At 50.5% G+C, this 22,015-nt stretch overlaps 1 protein-coding gene across 4 annotated transcripts in view; it reads right to left on the bottom strand.

Moving 5' to 3' along the window:
* Positions 1-22,015, bottom strand: part of KCNH1 (potassium voltage-gated channel subfamily H member 1) — a 1,530,898-nt gene that overhangs the window by 1,138,423 nt on the left and 370,460 nt on the right. For all 4 annotated transcript variants that reach the window (XM_086927835.1, XM_086927836.1, XM_086927833.1 and 1 more), the window contains one exon: positions 20,371-20,499. In XM_086927835.1, coding sequence (XP_086783961.1) covers positions 20,371-20,499 — 129 coding nt within the window. The remainder of the gene's footprint in view (positions 1-20,370; positions 20,500-22,015) is intronic.

Here is a 22,015-nt window from a genome sequence, read left to right as displayed (position 1 = left end):
GGAAAGCTGTGGAGATGTTTGACTGTCATGTGGAACCACCCCGGAACCTCTATCTGGGAAGGGAAGTGCCAGGCAGGCTGATATGAGTCGCTCCAATGAGGCTCGAGGGGTATTTTATCCCAGAGTGTCTGCTTCGAGAACAAACACTGTCAGCTGAACATTACTCAAGGCATTGATCCAGGAGGCGGCAGAAAGGTCTGTTGAGTCCTGACTGCTTGCAGCCATTCCTGGAGAATGTCTATTATTTTTCTTTAAGCGGACCTTTATTTCATCAAAGCCTTTTGCCACCTTTGGCTCCTCGTTTAAAAATATACTTTCTTCAAAATCATACAACCATTTCAAACTGAGCTGTAATAGCATAAGAGCTTACAGTAATTTCCTTCTCCATTATCAGTAAAAAATAATCCTCCGTCTCGAGAAGACAGCCGCGGTAGGACGTGTCCACGCCGCCCAGATATCCGAGCATTTGTCCAGAGGGCAGCCATTCTCCAGAGTGGACGCAGGGCGCAGGGGCGCGATGATTGGCCCCGCTCTCTGCGTTCACATCTCACCGCGTGCAGTCCCCAGTAACACCCCGCTTCCCTGGGTTCGAAGGCGCGTGTATAAAACAGAGCAGGGGCCCAGCTCTGTCGCTGTCAGTCAAATAATGTATCAAGAATCAATACATTGTCTGAACGTTCACAACCGTCCAATGTATCAATGTTATCGTCAAAGTGGGCACTGCTTCGCTCTTACCAAGCAGGCCATTTACCAAAGCATTAATCACGAAGAAGCCAGAGCCTCCTACCCCCGCCCCCCATCCCTCGGCGTGGACACGTACCCTACCCGCACATTGTGTACGTTCACAAAATACCCGAGCATTAGATTAGATTAAAGTATTTATAAAAGCGCATGGCTGCCTTGGCAAAAAGGCGTCCCAGCGCTAGAGCAGAGCCTGTGTGTAGTGTGCCTCCAGTCCCAGCAACACAAGCCATGCACGGCAATGATTGGTACTTCCGGTAAGTCTGTTTACCCTCTGAGCATTGCTACTCTAAGAAGTGCGTGCATGACTTGCTAAAACATAAAGCAGATTAACTCAACAAAAACATTGTTAATTGGACCCTACATTACACACACGTGATTGCTCAGCATCAGGGTACCGGAGGTGCGTCAGTGCGTAAAACGTTTGCTCCGAACTCAGCCGTGATTGGTGGAATAGGAAACTAAAGTGTGCGGCAGCGATGGCAGTTCATGCAATACATGGTCAGTGCTAAACAAGGCCACGCTTGATACGGGAAGTGAAGGATTCTTCCAAAAATCGTCTTCAGTCGCTGAAACGCAATGCACCGTTATCCAAATGAACTGATCTAGCACTAAGTAATGAGCCTTCCAATCCCTGAATGCTCTGCACCGACACCGAAAAACGAGTCAGTTACTGCGGCATGCACCGAGCTCTTACACTGGCTGCCATATTTATGGGTCCTTTTATGCTGACGTCACACTGCACTCCCCTCCCCCGCGCTTTTTTCCGCTCTGCCCTTCCTCGCACAGGGAGATGTGGATAAGACATCAGTAACTGCTTTCGAGGCCCTGTTATCTTTGCCACCTATCCATGCCTATATGTTTATGATTTATCCCCGTTTTCCCTGACGTCTCAGACCACTTAGAGCAGAGTTCATGTTTTAAATGTGAGTGGGGGCACCGTGAGTTAAGAAGGCTGTGGGGGGTCCTTTAAAATATTGTCATGACTGCATTTAATACAGACGCCCTCGGTGCAGCCGCATGTGCTGGCGGGTCGCGCTATCCATGGTGCTGAAATAAAACCTGGACGCGGCTCGGCGAGGACAATGTCTACAGGGAGGAGTGGAAATCTATCTGGTTTTATGATAAGCAGTGAAATAGGTTGAATGCCATATACTAACTCTACCCCGACTATAATGTGAGGAGAAACCTAGCAGCGCTGTTGCAAATATACAGACTGCCCGCACAGCCACTTCTAGTATTAACTAGTTAACTCTTTGCTTGGTAAACTGATTTGGAGCTACATGTAGCTTGAGCTACTGTTATCCGAAGTTATGGTCTCAATGTATTGGCTTCCGAAAGTTGAAGGGCTGGTGTATTCCTACTGACATCCAAGCTTGTGATCAGCAGATATAAGCAGCGAGCGATAAACTCGCAGAGCCTCTACGCACACATTGCATATGCCATACAGAATGCATGGAACCTGTAAGTAGAGTATCTTCAAGAAGTGGAACAAGACGAAGCTTATGGGGCAAAGATCAGGGCATGGATGTGACCACAGTAAACGAGCAGCAAGGCCGGCACCCATACTCCAGTCAACAAGCACTGGCGGTGATGAAATACCTCATCTGGAACAATATATCCCTCAAGGCTGTCCCAACACTTCCATGTTAAGAAAAGACACACCTCTTTAACGAGCATGACGACAGAGTAACAGCCCACCTCAACTCAGGCACCAGCGTCCCCTTCAATCACCTGTTGACTGTATGGCTGCCATTGGCCCAGTCCAGCGCCCTGCTGCCTTGTGGCTAGGTACACACTTCACAAATAGCACACACCTACATAGACATCAATCACATGTGCCCACACACACCTCTGGCCCAGGGCTTCAGTTCTGCAGACGTCTATATGCCTATCTAGCTTTAAAGAAGAAACATCAATTTCAAGTACTTATGCAAAGGTCCCCGGTCTTTCCAATATGTTTCTTTATCTGCCCCTGCTGCCCAATAATTTACATTGCTGGCATCTTGTTGGGACTAATAAATATGCAAAAACACCCCTACAGAATCTCTCACTCCACACAGCCCAGGCTGCAGCTCAAGGTTGGTTCATAAATCATGGGTTCAAACTGTTCTACAGGGATCTCTCTTCTTCGAGGTGATCCCCTGAGACTCATGCAGATCCAGGAGGCAGGAGAGGGCTAGGGGAACAGTAATCCACCCAGGGGTGGACAGCCTAACCCATACTGATATAACACACTGGCACCAGCGGCAGGTAAGCGTGAGAGCCTATGCGGTGCTGGTCTCAGCGAAAGAAAGATGAGATTGGACAATGTACACGGACACCAGACTGCATGCTAATCCAGAATGTCCAGCCTCTCACACCAACATGCAACATTACAGAGCAGGACGTGTCATTTCAGCGATAAAGGTAATAGCTACTAGTTGTTAATCACCATTTGAGAGTAAAAGTCACAGTACAATTTTCATCCAGAGCCTGAATATTCAGCCCAGTGATTAAAAGATCTGAGCTTCAACAGGCATTCAATAATTTGATAACTAGTTTTAAAAATCACTTTTAATTATCTAATTAGATGACCCTCTGTAATCCCACAACCAATAAGAGGTAATGTGAGTAATCGAAAACTTTATGTCTTCATAATAACACCAACCATCGATGTGTGTATGGTAATCAAGTGTATTTACACATAAATTCTTCTTAACTCCACTCACGACCTGAACCTTCGCCTAAACCAAAAACAAATGTGAAGCACTAAGAGGAAAGAACCCAAAGAAACCTGGATTTCTCATTATAGAACCTAAAAGCAGTCAAACACACACATTTAAGGAAAATAAATAAAAAACACAGTCACCGCGACAGAACTTATCACCAATGCTAAACCACTAAAAATCTCATTTGATAGCAAATTTAACACGGGTTAACGTAAAAAAAAATAGCAAAATGAAATATCATTTCATATTACCAAAACCTATTAAGCGAGTTAGACTAAAAGACCACTTCAGACTGTACAGATTTACATAATCTCTTGCCTAGGCTTCGGGATTTCTGTTAATACCCCTTTTCCATTTATTGTTCCCTCTTCCCCCCACCTTCCTTAATAAAGCACCAGGATACGCTCCCGGGTAATTAGCAGGCTATAAAAATACAGATAGTATAAAATAAAAATCTAATCATAGCATGGTCCAAAAAACTTTTCCTTGATCTTAAAAAACTCTTCTAATAACAGATCACCTTCATCCATCCGGCGGGTCATGTTAAGGTTATTTCTTGTCTTCTTTTTAATTGAGTAAATGAAGAAATGCTTTTCTTCCGATTAAAAACCTCAAAAATGCCACTTTTTATGTTAAATCAATAGAATTTATGGTTCGTGATACTCATACACAGGAGCGTGAGAAAGGGGTAAGTTTAAAAAATAATCCCCAGGTTCCTTATTTTGATGAGGAGGGAGGCAGATTTCTAAGGCCAGTCAAATGGTAGGGAATTGGGCTTGGTACCTGTGGCTACTAGGACCTCAGTCTTGACCCTACACATGCACAGGCGACTCTAAATCACCTGGTGGAACACTTAGTTCAGGACACAGTGATGCTGGTCGAGTTCTCTGATCTCTTTCCTAGATGATAGTGGAAATGCGTGTCGCAGTGTGCAATTGGAAGGCCACTTGGTACTGATGGGAGAGTCGAGGCAGCAACATGCACGGCCAAGAGCATTCTCCTACATGCAATCATGAATGGAGTGAAATGGTTTATTTTTACTGTTTGGAATAATGGTGAGTCTGACGTCATCTGATGGTGTTTGATGGGAATGGCTTCAGAAATTCCACATGATTATATTGTCTTGCCATCTGTAGAAGATGGGTATGGGGGGATATACAGTAAATTGGACACAAGTACCTACTCCTATTTGGAACTCTTAGACAATAAAGTGTTGATGTTATCTGTAATATTACCATCCACACCATTATAATGATACACTTCTGGCATAGACAATCTATACTTTTAACTTTTTGTAAAAGAAGTATTGCTCCAAAATGCAATATTTTATTGAAAATGGAGAAAACAAATTCTACTTCGAGATGGTTTTACATCGGAGTAATAGGCAAATCAGATTCTCACTATTTTGAGAGGTTTTCATTTGAGATCAGTTTCATCCAGATGATTGTTCTCACTCAGCTGATAGAATACTCAAGTGAAAGAACCATGGACCTTCATGTGAAACTTGAAACACATTGAACCTACCATCAAACTTAATAAAGAGAATGAAATCGCCTTAGAAAGAGGTCAGCCATAAAATATTCTAAAGTATGCAATATAATCTGTGCCAACTCCTCTATCCATTCTTAGAGTATATTTGGAAATTGAGGGTCAGGTTTCAAATGCCAGACAATTGCACCAGAAGGTCTGAAAGCTGTACTACCAAAGAATTCAATTATGCTTCATTTTAACCCCTTGTGTGCTCATGACGAGACCAGGCCGTCATGAGTCACAGTTGAGCTGTGCTCATGACAGCCTGGTCTCATCATAACGGCACCGCTCCGCCCATTCGCGGTTAATTCCCCTCCTGTGTGGGCCAATTAATCAGTGGGCGGGGTCGTGACGAGACCAGGCAGTCATGAGCACAGCTCCACCATGACTCATGACGGCCTGGTCTCGTCATGAGCACCGCAGCGCTGCGCTCACCCCCCTGGCCCAGCACTTAGGAAAAAATCCAGCTCTAACCAAGGCCGGATTCTTTTTATGTTTATGGAACATGAAGGTGCTGATCACATCACTAATTCAGCCTACTTAGACTCTTACAAATGAGCTGATTAGCATATAACATGTACCGAGTCATGTATCAGCTAATTACCAGAATCAGTAGCCGCATGCGTTCTAAAGCGAATACGTCCGATCCATTGAAGGGAACTATCAGAGAATGTAAGGGTATCTATGATTGGCTAAAGCACTGATCACGTAAACCAGTCTGACTGGACAAACACAGTACTGTGAATCACAGTACACTGAGGGGGAATGCAGGGCTGTTACAATATTAATCCGCTTTGTGACACTAAATATGCACATTACATTTGGGAAAACTAGAAAGCACAGCATGTGGCCTGAGACTCACAAGCTTTTGAAATTGAATGCTTGACACTAGTTCAACAAATCTTTAAAGCTCCATGGAGGATACTGACTGTTGCAATCCTGGGTTTATTTATCAAAGTAATGTGGTCTTTTTATGTTCATGGCAACACCTATCTATTCAGATAGCTTTCAACAGCAAAGACATAGATACTCGGGATTGAGAAAAAAAAGAAGCTTTCCTTCAGTCCTGGACACAGGATCTCAAGTGAGTTTTCTCTTGCAAAGAAAATTTGTTAGAAATAAGAGATTCCTGGGTGAAACCTGACGGGTGATTGCTTGCGCTTGTGTTTGCGGAGATATCAATTCAGATACTACCAGTAAAATCCCACAGAGCTACTTTCATGCAGGATTACATCTTATCCCGTACCAATGCAAGGCGCCACCCCCCTTCGGGGAGTGGCGTCGTTAGTGGCAGCCAAAGGGCCGACCCAGCAGGGATTCACTTCCGGGTCAGCCGACCCGGAAGTGGAAATGGGCGAAGACCAATTGAAGCGAGGCTTATTGGCGCCCCCGGAAGTAGTTGAAGGGCGCAAGGCTTAAAAGCCTGCGTCCATCTTAGGGGCCCCCTCTTTTGTCCGCTGACCGCCCAGGAGTCGGACGGCGCGTGAAGGAGGCGCCGCGGGACCGTCGCGTGGAAGTCGAGCAGCGAGGGTCAATCCGACTCGTGATCCAGGTTAGCAGGCCTTGCAGTGTGTTGCGTGGTTGTTGAAAGTGGTATGCATCCATATTTTTTTTTCATAACCAATTTTATTGAGCAGAAGAGTATCAAGAATGTGGTACCTTCACATACCAAGATCCCCACAACAGTATTAATGCAACAGTGATATACTCGGCAATCCATGAATCAAATGATGAAGCTCAGCTTTAAGGACGCCCTAACTGCCCACCCCAACCCCAACTACCCCCCCCCTTACCCAACCCCCCCCCCCACCACACATGTACAGAGGCAACATAAAGACGGTATACATATAAGAATCAGGTATGATGCAACCAGGGCTTTGCCATTCGGGCCAGGAATGTCACTGCGATCAAATGTCCTCCTCTTGTTCCGCTGGGGGTTCCAAGGACAGGCCGCGGTAGTCGGCCCACCGCTTCCAAATCTTGAAATGTTTGCGCGGGCAACCCCGCGCCTCAAAGACTGGTTTCTCAAGGCCCATGAAGTAGTCCAGCCCAGCCTTCCATGCAGACAGGGGGGGAGCCCTTACAGATTTCCAAGCCCGAGCCAGGTCACGCTTGGCCACGACCAGGCCCAGGAGCAACAGGTGGCGCTTATACACGTTACCCCCAACCCCTTCCATAATGTGCAGCAGGCCTAACCGGTGGGTACGGGGAAGATCCCAACCCAGGACCTCAGCCAGGCAACTCCATACTCCCCGCCAGAATCCAGCCAGGCGACCACACGACCACACTGTATGCAGCAGGGAGCCAGGCACCTCCCCACAACGCAGGCACTCCGAGGACGCAATCAAACCAGCCTTCCACAGGCGTTCACATGTGTAATAGGCACGATGCAGGTATTTGAATTGTATCAGGCGGAGCCGAACCGCAACAGCAGTGCCACGTGGGGACTCCAGTGCCTCCCTCCAATCGTCCTCGTCCAGGGCGCCCACATCCACCTCCCACGCCTCCCGAAGGGAGCTGAGAGTGGAGGAGCAGTGTGTAACGAGGGACTGATAGATCCTAGAAACCTTCTGGTCTCCCAAGTCTCCCATAAACACTTTCGCCTCAATGGGGCTGAACTCGGGCAGGGAGTCGAGGCCGGCGATGCTCGGGGCTAGGGCATGCCTCAGCTGGAGGTAGCGGAAGAACTGGGAGTGAGACATCTGGAACTCCGCACGGAGGTCCTCAAAGGACTTGAGGGTGGTGCCCGATACGACCTGGCCCAGTTGTGTAATTCCAATAGCCTCCCAGCCCTCAAACCCGGCCAAAGCCGCCAATTCCGGGAGCATGCCATTGTGCCACAGCGGTGTCTCGGCTGTCAGTTTGCCCCACCAACCCATACGGCGCAGAGACTGCCGCCACACGGCAAAGACCACTTTAGTTACCGACGGCAACCCACGGCATATACGAGCTGAGTAGAGAATGGTGTGAAGTGTACGGTCTCCCATTAGGTGTCACTCCAGGGCATAGGCCGGATCACTCCTATCTCCATACCACCAATCATTGAGGACAAGGAGGTGTGACGCCTGATAGTAGGAGAGGAGGTCGGACGTGGCCAAGCCCCCACAGTATGTGGACAGAAAGCACGTTCTCAGGGCTACCCTGGCTGCTCCGCCATCCCACAGGAAGCGGCTCAGCACAGAGTTCACCTGACGGAACCATTCCATGCCAATAGGGTGTGGGAAGTTTTGGAGTTGGTACAGCAGTCTCGGCAGCGCCACCATCTTAAAGATTGCCGACCTCCCAAAGATTGTAAGGGGCATCCTGGACCATGTTTTGACATCGGTCTGGACCCGGTCCCATACCGGTAAGATGCTACGTGTCCAGGCCACGGCCCGCGAGGTCGAGAGGAAGACGCCCAGGTATTTCAGGCCGTCTGTCGCCACGCGCAAGTCGGCGGCCCAAGGGTCGGCGACCATTCCGCCACGCAGAACCCACAGGGTCGATTTAGACAAATTAAGATGGAGCCCCGAGACCTCGCCAAACCCCCGCATGATCTCCAAGACTCGGGGACCCGAGCGCCGCAAATCAGTAAGGAACAGGAGGACGTCGTCAGCATAGAGTGCGATCCTATCAGTTAGGTGGTCGTTCCAGACAAAGCCACGTAGATGGGCATCCATCCGGACCCGCGCCGCCAGGGGCTCCATGGCCAGGGCAAACAAGTAGGGGGAAAGTGGACAGCCCTGCCGGGTACCACGGCCAATCCGGAAGCGCCCAGAGACCGCACCGGCGACACGGACCGAGGCCGTGACATTGGTGTACAGGAGGCGAATATAGGACAGGAAGACCGGCCCTAGATTGAGGCGGGCCAGCAGGGTGAACAGATATGTCCAACTCACCGAGTCGAAGGCCCGGTCCATGTCCGCAAGAAGGAGTGCAGCCTGTTCGTCCCTGGCTCCCATGGCGTCGATCGCTGCCTGTGCCCGCCGGATATTATGCCGGGTAGCCCTGCGTGGCATGAACCCGGCCTGATCAGGGTGGACCAGGTCGGCGATGTGGGGTAGCAAGCGGTTCGCAAGGGCTTTCGCCAAAACCTTGGCCTCAATGTTGAGGAGGGAGATCGGCCTGTAAGAGTCGTGCCGATCCGGCGCCCTGCCCGGTTTCAAAAAGACCACAATCTCGGCGTGGCGCCAGTCAGGTGGCAGCTCGCCCCGAGACCTCGCCGCCTCCAGGGCGTTGCGGAAATGGGGTCCCAGTTGAACGTGGAACTTCTTATAGAATTCGGCAGGATAACCGCTCGGGCCGGGTACCTTCCCCGTGTTCAGCTGGCCGAGGGCCTCCCCAAGTTCCTCGGAAGTGAGAGGGGCCTCCAGGGCCGTTCTAGTCTCATCCGGGACTGCCCGTGGGAGTAGGTCATCCAAATATGAGGCTATGTCGCTCTCCACTACTGGGTCCCGAGGAGCATATTGTGCCGCGTAGTAGCGGGCAAAGCTCGCCGCCAGCAAACCCGGGTCGGACATGACCGACCCGTCATCCGCCGCAAGGCCGGGCAGTTCTAGGGGTTGGAAGGTCGCCTGACAAAGCCTATGCAACATGGTGCAGGACTTGTCGCCCCACTGGTACACCCTGCTACGCGTGGCGAGCCACGCCTGCCGGGCCTCCTCGTATAGAACCGAGGCATACGTCTGCTGGGCCTCCAGGAGCCGTCGCACGACGCCCTCGTCGCCCCCGAGTCGGCTACGCTGCTCCAGGTCCTCCACTCGGGCCGCGGCGGTCACAATGGCCTCCCGACGCTCCCGCCGAGCGGCCGCACACCAGGCTATATCGATGCCCCGTATCGTAGGCTTGAGCGCTTCCCACACAACAATGGCATCGACACCCCCCACCAAGTTCTCGCGCCAAAAATGATCGATCGCTTGGCGTATATGCGTCACGTATTCCGGCCGCTGTAGCTGCCAGGCGGACATGCGCCATCGAAATGGCTGCCGTTTAGAGGGGAGGGTCACGGTGGCCAGGACAGGGGAATGATCCGAGAGGCCCCTGGGGAGGATCGCTGCATCCCTGACACGGCTCAGACAGGCACCCGGCACAAACAAGTAGTCGAGCCTAGAGAAGGACCCATGCACCGCCGATACATACGTGTAGGCCCGCTCCGCGGGGTGGAAATGCCGCCACACATCAATCCAGCCCAGACTACGCACTGTCGCACACAACCGGGTGGGAGCAGCCGCGGGGGGGGGGTCAGGCACCACATGCACTCGTCGCCGGCGGTCCAGGCTCACATCCATGACTTCATTCCAGTCGCCCCCAACCATGGTCAGGACCTCGGGAATGTCTTCCCACAGCGCAAACAACCGCTCAGACAGTGCCCACTGCAGGGGGGGAGGGGCGTAAACACTTCCAAAAACCACCGGCTCGGAACCCAGCAGGCCTTGAATAAAGACAAACCTACCCTGAGGATCGTTCCACTGTTTCTCATGAACATAGGCCACCCTACGATGTACCAATATGGCCACCCCCCGTGAACCCCTCGCAAATCCAGCATGGTAAACCTGTTGATAACCAAACCTTTGGAGGCTGAGGGCCTTGGAGCCCAGCATATGAGTCTCCTGGAGCAGGAGTACATCCACCATCTCCCTCTTCCCCCACCGCAGCACAGCCCCACGCTTGATCTTATCCAGAATGCCCCGCACATTCCATGTCACTACCCGCAGTGTTTTCAAAGGAGACATAAGCGCAGTGTCAGCCATTATCAATACCTAGCCCAACATCCGGCCCTCCCTCCCACCCTGGTGCAACCCGCAAACCGACAAAAATCAAAGCCTCAGACATGTGTGGACCCCCCCCCCCCAACCCGCAAACACAGCGCTCCCTTCCCGACCCAGAACCCCCCCAACAAGTACAACTCCAAAACACCCCCCCGCGCCCCACACCCACCACCCCAATACCTCAGAAAACATTGAAGTACCTGTCGCGGCATGGAGAGACCCGGGTCCCAAACAGAGGACCTAGGACCCACCATACCAATGGATCCCAACAACCCCACAATGACACACACACCCCCCCCCCAACAACACTCACATCTGTGAGGGTCTGAGGCCCACAAGTGGTACCCCCCAAGCCCCACTGCATCCCCATGACAACAACTGAAGTCTTCACAGGGGAACTGACCGGCACATCAAGGACAGTATGAAGCAGTCTCACTGGCCAAAGCAGGGCAGTTCAGTATGCAGCATACAAAGTGCGTGTAGAACCAGCAATGTTCAGCTGCCCGCGTCGGAGTGCTCCGAGTCCCGGGCATCGCCCGGCCGCGTCGTGCTGGCAGAGGCCGATCTCTTCTTGGAGCGGGACCTCCGATGGCGGCCCTTCCTGTTTGGGCGATCTGTTCGCTCCGGCGACGAACCCTGGGACCTGCCTGGATCCAGCCCCGGCTGGGCATGGGGCCTGAGCCGCACCGATTCATCTGTCCAGCGGAACACCTCCTCCGGTGAATCGAAGAAATGGGTTCGAGATTGATATATGACTCGCAGGCGAGCTGGATACAGAAGCGAGTATTGAATCTTGAGGCCCCTAAGCTTGGCCTTAGCGTCCATGAAAGATTGCCGCTGTTGCTGAACCATCTTCGTGTAGTCCGGGAAAATCATGATATTGTGATTCTCGAAGGCAAGGGAGCCCTTGTTCCTTGCCTCCCGGAGGATAACATCTCGGTCATGGTAGTTCAACAGCCGAGCGATAACAGGCCGTGGGCGCTCGCCTTCCGGTGGTCGCTGGGTCAGAGCCCTGTGTGCCCTCTCGACTACGAAGCACGTAGACAGTGCCCCTTCGGGGAGCCAGCTCTCCAACCACCCGGTCAGGAACCGCTCCATGTTGTCCTTCTCGCATCGTTCAGGAAAACCGATGAAGCGGAGGTTGTTGCACCGCGCGCGCCCTTCCGCATCTTCCACGCGGGCCGCCAGTGTCTTTTGAACGCTCTCCACCTCCGCCAGTCGCTTCTTTAGGCCACTAATGTCCGCCTCGGTCTCCGTTATACGGGTCTCAGCCCCAGCAATCCGCTCCACTGCGTTGCGGAGGTCTTGGCGCAGGAGCGTGACATCCGCCCCAACCGCCCCAATCTTGGCATCGAGCGTGTCTCGGGACTGGGTGATGGCCGCCAGTAGAGCTGCATTGTCCGGCCCAGGGCCACCGCTGCCACCGGCCGCCCCGGCGCCACCACTCGGCCCAGTGAATTTGTCGATAGGGCCATGTTTAGGCGGGCCACCTCCTCTGTCTCTGGTCATGGCACACGCCAGGCAGGGCGGACACCACCCCCGAACCTTCGGATACTGTCACAAGTCCCTAGCGGGACGGCCCAGATGAGGCCCCAGAGAGAAACGCGGGCCGGCCACAGCAATCGGGCGTCACGAAAATCGAGGTCCCGGCGTCACCCAGGCGGGACAGGCCGCACCCGCGCCCGTCCCCACGGGCAGCTGTCCAAAGTACCAAATGAAGAAGCTGTGGGTCCGTGGTCTGTGGGCCGCCGCAGCAATGGGCCAGGCCAGGATGAGCAGATCCGATGCCACTGTCGTCCGCCAGGTCGTCGCCGGCCGCCTCGGGGCTCAGGGATCTCCGCCTCTAGACTGTCGCGGGGCCACACCTCGCCGCCTCCGCTCGTCGATCACACAGGGAAGGAACCGATGGGTAGGATCCGATGGCACCGTCTCGATCCTTCGGGTGAGTGCAGTCAATGAGACGAGCCAAGGCCGGCGCGGCGGATGCCACCCGCACTCGCCAGATCGCTACCACCGCCAGGCGTCGCGAAACTCGAGGACCCCGGCCTCCGGCCGGCCACCAGGCCGCACTTCGTCGCCGCTTCCCTCCGATCACAGGAAGGGCAGAAATGCAGGATCGGCACACCAAAGTAGGCAGGAGATCCCACCAGATCGAAAGCAATCACTGGGTACCAGCAGCAGGCTCGGGGGTCAGGATAAATGATCGGATTAAGTCCGGGCCGGCGGGAGCTCTACAAGGCTGCGACCGCCATCTTCGCCCGCCAAGCCACGCCCCCCATGCATCCATATTTTTAAAGGCGTGCGAGTGGTTTAATTGGAAAGAGCGAACGGAGGTGGGGAAGCGTACCGCTCGGGGGCGCGTTTAAATCTGAAGAGGGATAACGGGTTGCAAGCATCGTGAGTCGCGCGCACACGGGAAGGCATCGGAACGGGTGTGTGGCAGACGCGGTGCGCGATGGGATCCCTTAGCGCTCACAGCCCCCTACCTAACTCCTCTATCTCGAAATTGTAATGAACGGTAATGAAGCGCTGTGATCGAAGGTCCAGCGCGGTAATTTTTAAAAAATGCAATGAGGACTCCACAATATACCCCTCATTTTTAATCAATTTCATGACCGTTAGGGTCAGCGGAGGTCCCTGGGTAAAGCGTTTTGCACGAGTTGGATGAGATGCATCCCCCCTCCCCCTTCAAGGAATTTCAGGAATGGCGCTCGCATGAGGGTTTCAGCGCGGCGCCAGCAAGATATTTATGTGCTTTAAAGGTTGAGGCTCCTTGATGACGAATTTGGACATCGGTTAGGAGAGGGTCATGTTTAATAATAATTTATTATAATTGGTACATGGGGGCTTTCGTAGGGGATAACTGCATTATGTTTATACAAGGGTTGTTAGCAAATATCAGGCACAAAACCCATTTTATTTATTGTGAGGCTGGGGGAATGGCACTATAAGAAGGATTGCATTTAGCATTTGCGGATATGGAGAGAAGGGCAGTAAACTAACAGTCAAGTTACTTTTTGTCATCATACCCAGGGGGGCAGGCGCAAGCACATGAAGCACAACCTGGTTCATCTTGAGCAAGCTTCAAGCTAAGGCAAGGTGGCTTACGCCTAGGTAGAATAGGGTCCGGGTAAAAGAGAGCACGGGTTATCCAAATGCATGTAATGTAATTTAAAGGGTTCTAACGCTTGTTTTCTTCAAGTGCAGGATGCCGCCAAAAAGGGCACGGAAGGGCAAAGAGCCCGCAGCCAAAAAAGAGGAGTACCTCGCTCTTACGGAGCTTCTGGAGTTCACGAAAGAAAAAGGCGTGGATTGGGCACTAAAGACCATGCGAGAAGGGGCTAGAGCAGACACGAATTCGCAGGAAGAAAGAGGCCACAGGCCCCAATAGCTAACACCGCTGTTGATTTGTCTGTGTCTCCTAATAGCCAGATACAAGGGGGGGCTGGAGGGCAGCCGGCAGGTCACCCGATGTTGGCATTCAGCCCGTTAATGTTTGGTTCATCCTCAATGACCCTATCGCCATCTACGGGGATCACCTGGCATGTTCCAGCAGATATAAAAGAAAAGATACTCAGAGGTGAATATATGGATGTGTTTGAGCTCATTAATGCAGGGGTGGCGTCAGGGAAGTCCAGAGGAGGGAAAGAAGGCGAATATAATCAAAAGAAGACATGGGTAGATTGGTCCATGAAGAATTGGATCACGGGATTTGCCATTTATGCCGCAGTTATACTGGAGAAATATCCCGTGTTGGGTCCTCAAATGATGAGCTACATATCCCTGATACATGGTGCTGCAGCTGAGTTTCCAGGCCTGGGGTGGTTAAAATATGATAAAATGTTCAGACAAATGAAAGCAGTCCACCCAGGTATAGCATGGGACCAACGGGAGATCAATCTATGGCACACAGTGTTTTATTCTTCGCCCTCAACGTCTAAGACTAGTTCCCCTGCTCAGAGTCAGTCCTTTCGGAGTGACAAAGGAGTCGGTGATAAAAAACAGGCCTGCTGGCAGTTTAATAGAAATGAGTGTACTAGGGGGATCTCGTGCAGGTTCAAACACTGCTGTTCGTACTGCTGGGGAACATCCCATCCAGAAATCAGATGTTTCAAGAAAACAGGAAATCCCAAAGAACAGTCCACCCATACCACCCCAAAAGGAAAGCCACCTAAAACATCCGACAAGGCTCCCAACTCCCATTAAACGTCATGTTTTGACACACCTTCTTAGTAAGTATGACAAACTTGAGGAGGCTCAGTTCCTGCTTCACGGCTTTACATTTGGTTTCCGTATCCCGTCTTCAGCCTCCCCCACTAATGTCCCGCCTCGCAATCAAAGCTCAGTGCTTCAGAATATGGAAGCAGCGCGAAACAAGATCATGAAAGAAGTCTCCTTGGGGAGGGTCGTGGGTCCTTTCAAAAATCTACCTAACCCTGATCTGGTCTGCTCACCGTTGGGCTTAGTTCCAAAAAAAGAGGTGGGCAAATTCCGCCTGATACATAATCTATCAAGCCCCCCAGGGTTATCTGTCAATGATAAGCTAGACCCAGAACTGTGCACGGTGCGCTATACAACGTTCGACACAGCAATTGAAAAATTGCAGGCGCTGGGTGAGGGAGCCTTAATGGCCAAAGCTGATATTGAGTCAGCGTTTAGGTTACTTCCTGTTCACCCAGAGGATACCAAGTTTTTGGGTTTCACTTTTGATGATAACTACTTCATAGACTTGTGCATGCCCATGGGATGTTCTATTGCTTGTGCAGTTTTCGAGACTTTTGCCAGGTCCTTAGAATGGGCGGTGGAGCAATTCCTGACCTCAGACAAATCCCATGCATTGGTACACTACTTGGAGGATTTTCTATTCATGGGCCCTAAGTGTTCTCAGTCATGCAGGAAGGCCCTGCTGGGCTTCCAGCACCTGACTGAAGCTCTGGGGGTGCCATTGGCAGCGGAAAAAACAGAAGGCCCAACTACATGTCTGACATTTTTGGGCATTGAAATCAATACCAGAACAGGTGTGTGCAGGTTGCCAAAGTCAAAAGTAGATGCCTTCAAGGCCGCAATTGATAGTTGCTTAGGAGCAAAGAAGGTAACTTTACACCAGTTACAAGTCCTCTTGGGCCAACTGAACTTTGCCTTGCGGGTCATACCAATGGGCAGGGCTTTCTCCAGGAGTATAGCAAGGGCAATGTCTGGGCTGCGTGCAAAGCACCACAGAGTGAGACTATCAGCTGAAGTGAGAAAGGACTTATTGATTTGGAAGTGTTTCTTGCAGGAATTCAATGGCACGGTGTTGTGGCGGTCAGCCAGCACCTCAAATGCCGACCTTGAGCTGTTCACTGATGCTGCAGGAAGTATTGGTTTTGGAGCGATTTTGGGCCCTAAGTGGTGCATGCAGCACTGGCCAGATGAATGGGTAGAACGAGGTCTGACCCGTAACGTTTCTTTCCTAGAGTTGTTCCCCATAGTGGTGGCGTTGCACTTGTGGGGGGATATGCTCGCAAACAGGCACATTGTATTTTGGTCAGACAGCATGTCAGTAGTGATGGTGATCAATAACCAGAGAGCAACCTGCACATGGGTGCTCCGCCTTTTAAAAGAGTTGATACTGCAATGCTTGAGCCACAATGTCCATTTCACTGCTAGGCATGTTCCTGGTGTTGAGAACAAAGCGGCTGATGCGTTATCTCGTTTTAAGTTGACAGAATTCCGTGCACAGTGGCCTCAAGCAGAGAAGACAATGACAGCTTTCCCAGCGGAGCTATGGAAGTTTGGTGCCCCACTGCCTCCGAGTTGATAGCAGCATCCTTGGCCCCCAAGACTAAGTGTATGTATCAAAAGTCTTGGGAATGTTATAAGACATACTTAAGGGGAGCAGGCCTAGTAGATGCTTTTGTGCCTCAGAGCGTGTTAGGATTCATAGTACAGCAGAAAGAGAAGGGGAAATCAGTGGCATTTATGAAGAGACAATTATCAGCATTGGCATTCTATGCAGGGTTGAAGGGAGTTACAGACCCAACGAAGGACCAGAGAGTAAGAAGAGCTGTGAAGGGTTAGGAGCGCTTGACGCCTGGGGTAAAAGACTCCAGAAGGCCCATAGATGTAGGGAAGTTGGTAAAAACCTTGGAGACGTTGCCGCTCGTTTGTTTTTCCCCATACGAGACCCAATTATTTAGGGTGGCCTACGTGTTAGCTTTTTGTGGAGCACTACGGATCTCTGAATTACTCCCGGCATCTAAAACAGATAGGGAGGGAGGCTTAAGGTGTTCAGACATAATAGAGTCAGAAGATGTCCTGAGACTCAGAGTTCGAAGGTCAAAAACTGACCCCTTAGGTAAAGGGGCTTGGTTACAATTGGGAAGAGTAGAGGGGGAGTCTTACTGCCCAGTTAACTTGATGAGAGGGTTCATGCAAGCCAGGCCGCGAGGGACTGATGATAGAGTACTGGTTCACAGGAATGGTGTACCCCTCACCAGGTTCCAGTTTACAAGGGTAGTAAAAATGACCTTGGCAAAGATCGGTGTTGCCCCGACCGACTTTACATCCCATTCTTTTCGGATTGGTGCAGCAACCACAGCTGCTGGCCTGGGGCTGCCCGAACAGGCGATTAAGAGATTGGGTCGTTGGAAATCAACATGCTATGAACGTTATGTCCGTCCGCAATTAGTTTAACAGTCTTTATCATTATTTTTCCGGCCCCTTCGGCCTAAGACCGTTCTTACCGTGTCTCTTAATGTTTACTATAGGTACCTCCCCTAAATGAATCCAAATATGTTGGTGCGGCCACTCCTTCATTCGCAGGGCGGGGGTGATCTTCAAAGAGACACTCGAAAAAAGGGTGCACATGGCGCAAGGATGGGATCATCATTGGGTGGGGATAGGCGGGCAGCTCCTAGCTGACGTCCCGAAGGATTTAAAGGCGGCTTTGGCCAGAGGCATGCCTTATCCAGATGTATTCGTGTTGCATTGTGGAGGCAACGATATGATTCCGGCCGGAAGGAGAGGAGTGAAGGAGTTCTTGTTTTCTACTCTAGCAGCTGTCAAAAATATTTTGCCTAAGGCTATATTAATATGGTCTGAAGTCATCCCGAGGCAGGTATGGTCGCGGGGCACACCCACGAAAGCAGTGAATAAATCGATAAAAAGGTTAAATCAGTCGGTGGCAGAAATCCTACAGAAATCCAGCATTAGAACTATTCGTCACAAGTTGATACAAACGTCCAGGCCGGATTTATATGCGAAGGATGGAGTGCACCTTTCAGAGGCGGGCACTGAGATATTTCTAGAAATAGTCTTAGGAGCCATCTCCGAAGCTCTCGAGCGCGGGGGGGAGGCCAGTAAGCGCCTAGCCCTGTGGCGGGGTTCCGGACAAGAATACCACGGGAACTTCTTGTCCAGTGACAGTTTTACCTCTGAACAGGTTTTCTAAATCATCATGGACTCCGGGCTGGCGGGAGAGTTGGGGCTGACCTACTGGTGGCCTTGACTTCTCCAGCCCTACCCCGGAAGCCGCTGGTTGCCCAAGTGGTGGCACATTATTCACCTGCGGCTCTGTGGACCGGAAGGGGGTTAACTTAAAGAGAGCAGGCTATCTTGGTTGTGGCCTGCTGGCGCAACCCGAAGTTAAACCAAATGCCCATTGGAGAATGGGCGGTAAAAGAGTGTATATGTATATAAGTGTGAGTTTTTTAATACTGTGCTGTAAAAATAATTTGGACTTTAAATAAAGAACTGGAGGTCAATGAAGTAATTGACCTGTGAACTTGTTTTAATAAACATGCACACTGCAGAAAATCAAGCAAGACTCCCGAGTTTAATTGTTGAAGGGGGCCTCTTTTTAATGCATGCATTGGGGGGGAGAGTGCACTTTGTATGCCATATATGCAAGGCGCCACCCCCCTTCAGGGAGTGGCGTCGTTAGTGGCAGCCAAAGGGCCGACCCAGCAGGGATTCACTTCCGGGTCAGCCGACCCGGAAGTGGAAATTGGCGAAGACCAATTGAAGCGAGGCTTATTGGCGCCCCCGGAAGTAGTTGAAGGGCGCGAGGCTTAAAAGCCTGCGTCCATCTTAGGGGCCCCCTCTTTTGTCCGCTGACCGACCAGTAAAATCCCACAGAGCTACTTTCATGCAGGATTACATCTTATCCCGTACCAATGACAATTGTAACATGTATGCAGGAGCTTCGTGTGTGTCGCCTTGTAGTTACTTCACAGTATTACAGCAACATTTTAAGCTGGCGTTTATGTAGGAACACAATGACCGTAACTGCTTGAGCACCCATGTACCATGCTGCATGTACATAACAAATACCTATACCCGTATTCTTCCACCCCTACAATCATGAATGAATGAATTTGGAATTTGTATTGCGCGACTTAACCCGGAGGCATCAAGGCGCATCTGATGGAAACAGCTGAGTGATCGGAGGAACCCAACAGAGGCGAATTACAGGTAGGACTCTGCGAAAAGCCAGGTTTTTAGACTCTTACGAAAAAGGGCAAGAGACGGCTGGCCCTTTAGGTCAGCTGGAAGCGTGTTCCACAGTTTAGGGGCAAGGGAGAAGAAGGCCCTCTCTCCCCACCTGGCCTTGACAGTTCGGGGGATAGACAGAAGGTTTTTGTGGGCCGCTACGAGGGCCCTGTCTGGGGTATAGAAGGACACGAGAGACCCGATGTCCTCATCATCAGGGTATCTCACACTCCCCTCCCAAAATAGAAACACCACCCTGGCATTTCCAGCCCCTCCCAAATATTCAATAGAATACCTGCTGTATTGCTACTGACCCCAACACCCAAAGCATTACCCACGCCCCATCAAACATTTCAAAAACCTGGCATCCTGACACTCACCCACACTACTCTCTATATTGCTTCATTATACCAACAAAATGTAAATAAGTTGTAAGTGGCTTCCTGCCCCCCTCCCCCAGCATGGGTCAATAGTCTCCTTGAGAAGAACAGGAGAGCGGCCTGGAGCCACTGGTCAGCTGCACATCTGCAGGGACCCACAGCTCAGAGCGGAGGTGGTGGCTGCAGAGGACCACCTGCATGTCTCCACCTCCATCAACACCAGAGAGGCCTGAAAGGATGAGAGGAGGCGGCAAGGCAGCAGCTCACCACCCACAGTTCCACTGCTTCACTATGCTCTGGAGCACCCGGCGAGGAAAGAGAAAAACCAGAAGGCGAGGGCTTCTGATTTTTACCGCGTGGTTTAATAGCAGAGAACAACGTAATTTAGAGCCCTCGAGTCATGCTTGTGGCTTCTAATGAAAGCCATACACACAGTACTTTTGGTACATTACCATACCATTATTAAGGTATATTATTACGCCTGTGAATTTATTATTCAATAAAACATTACTGATATAAAGGAAATCTTAATTTTTATACCAATCCTGCAATAAACTACAGATAAGAAATATGCAAATTAACATACGTAAACATTTAATTTAAAAAAAGCATATATATAAAAAATGAATCTGGATTCTGATAAAAGAAGGATTGAGATCACGACTAGTTTCGTCCAGGAATCGTGTATATATTTTTAATGACCTTAACAGGAAAACATGGGGTTTTTAATGTACTAAAAAGAAATTCCTTTCATAAGTTGACTGTTTTCATAAAAAGATCTGTACTCACCCTTGGATGAGTCGTCCTCGATTGGCTGCTTAAACGCAGTGATGTCACTGAAGGTGCAAAGAAATAAAACCACTTTGTCTTGTTCGTTCCGAATTGGAGCAATTTTCACAAAAAACCACAGAGGTGTTCCTGAATGAAAAGATATAAAACAAAGAACACATCAGAACCAGTGGGAGAGGCCATTACAGTAAAGTACTGCTCGCAAAGGTAATTTACCAACACAATAAGGTGCACTTAACATGGTTCAATGGCGCAGAGAGCATTCTTTGCCTCTAGGCCTTCTTGTAATTAGTGTACCTTATCCCACATTAAAGTTATACAAATAAGCATGTAGTCACAAGTAAGACAGAAAGGGCGCATGGCAACAGTAATTGTATAGAAAATTATATTACCAGTCCACATCAGCAATTCTAGAATTTTTCCTCCTGACCATACCAACTATTAAGTGAGTCTGAATAATTTTTGGGGAAATAGTCTTCAGAATACGTTTTCCAATCAAATCAACAGCACATGTGGGTTCCTTCAGGAATCAACCCTGCTACCTTCATCATTCGATGTTAACACAAAGCCACTGCATGGTCAGCTGCTTTTATGCCAACGTTAATGATGCACGGGTGTATGGACTACTCTGCAACCAGTAACAGAGGCATGAAGAGCCTGACCTTCACTTCGGCAGCCGCTCCAGGCTGGATGAACAAGAGCCGGCTCCCAGGACCCTTCAGACGGTGGCAAATAAAGCACCTGTCCACTAGGTCAGTGTACGTCAGGGACGCAGATTGATTTCTGTGACCAGGACTGCCATGCCTCTCATTGTTGCAGCGCAGGGATATCTAGTGATGGTTGCCCCATCCAAAATAGGGCAAAGTGACCAACACTATGACCAGACGCCCAATGCCACCAAGTCAAGGATTTACACATGCCAGTAGTTATACAGCCAAACCAACGGGGATGATGGACGGAGTGTTTAACATTGCAAGCACTCACCCCCAGTCTACTGATATGGGTTTAATCCATCATCATTCGTTAGCTCACTCTGCCACCCCAGTTCAGACATGGCCATATGCAAATCAGTCTGACCCTGTGAGAACAGTCCAACCCGAACTGCCAAGCCATGTCTTCCCTGTACCGGAAGCAAGCATCCTCGGACCGGTTCCGGGTTCATAACCCTCATCAGCCAGGCTATCTTGAATCCAGTGGCAAAGTGAGTAAGGGACCCACATCTGGGCATACCCTGCCAACTTAGGGCAAACAAAGCAAAACCAAAGGTGATGATGGACAGAGTGTTGAACATTACAAGCACTCACCCCCAGTCTACTGATCTGGGTTTAATCCATCATCATTCTTTAGCTCACTCCGCCACACCAGTTCAGACATGGCCATATGCAAATCAGTCTGACCCTGTGCCTCATGGGAACAGTCCAGCCGGAACTGCCAAGCCATGCCTTCCCTGGACCAGAAACAAGCATCCTGGGACCGGTTTCGGGTTCATAACCCTCATCAGCCAGGCTATCTTGAATCCAGTGGCAAAGTGAGCAAGGGACCCACGTCTGGGCATACCCTGCCAACTTAGGGCAAATAAAGCAAAACCAAAGGGGATGAGTTCTACAGAGCCTGAACCTGGAAGGAACACAATGGCGCAGGTCAT

The sequence above is a fragment of the Lissotriton vulgaris genome, chromosome 6, assembly GCF_964263255.1.
Source record: "Lissotriton vulgaris chromosome 6, aLisVul1.2, whole genome shotgun sequence".
Lineage (NCBI taxonomy): Eukaryota > Metazoa > Chordata > Amphibia > Caudata > Salamandridae > Lissotriton > Lissotriton vulgaris.
The sequence above is the reverse complement of the archived record's forward strand: the minus strand, read 5'-3'. Positions and strand labels throughout refer to the sequence as shown.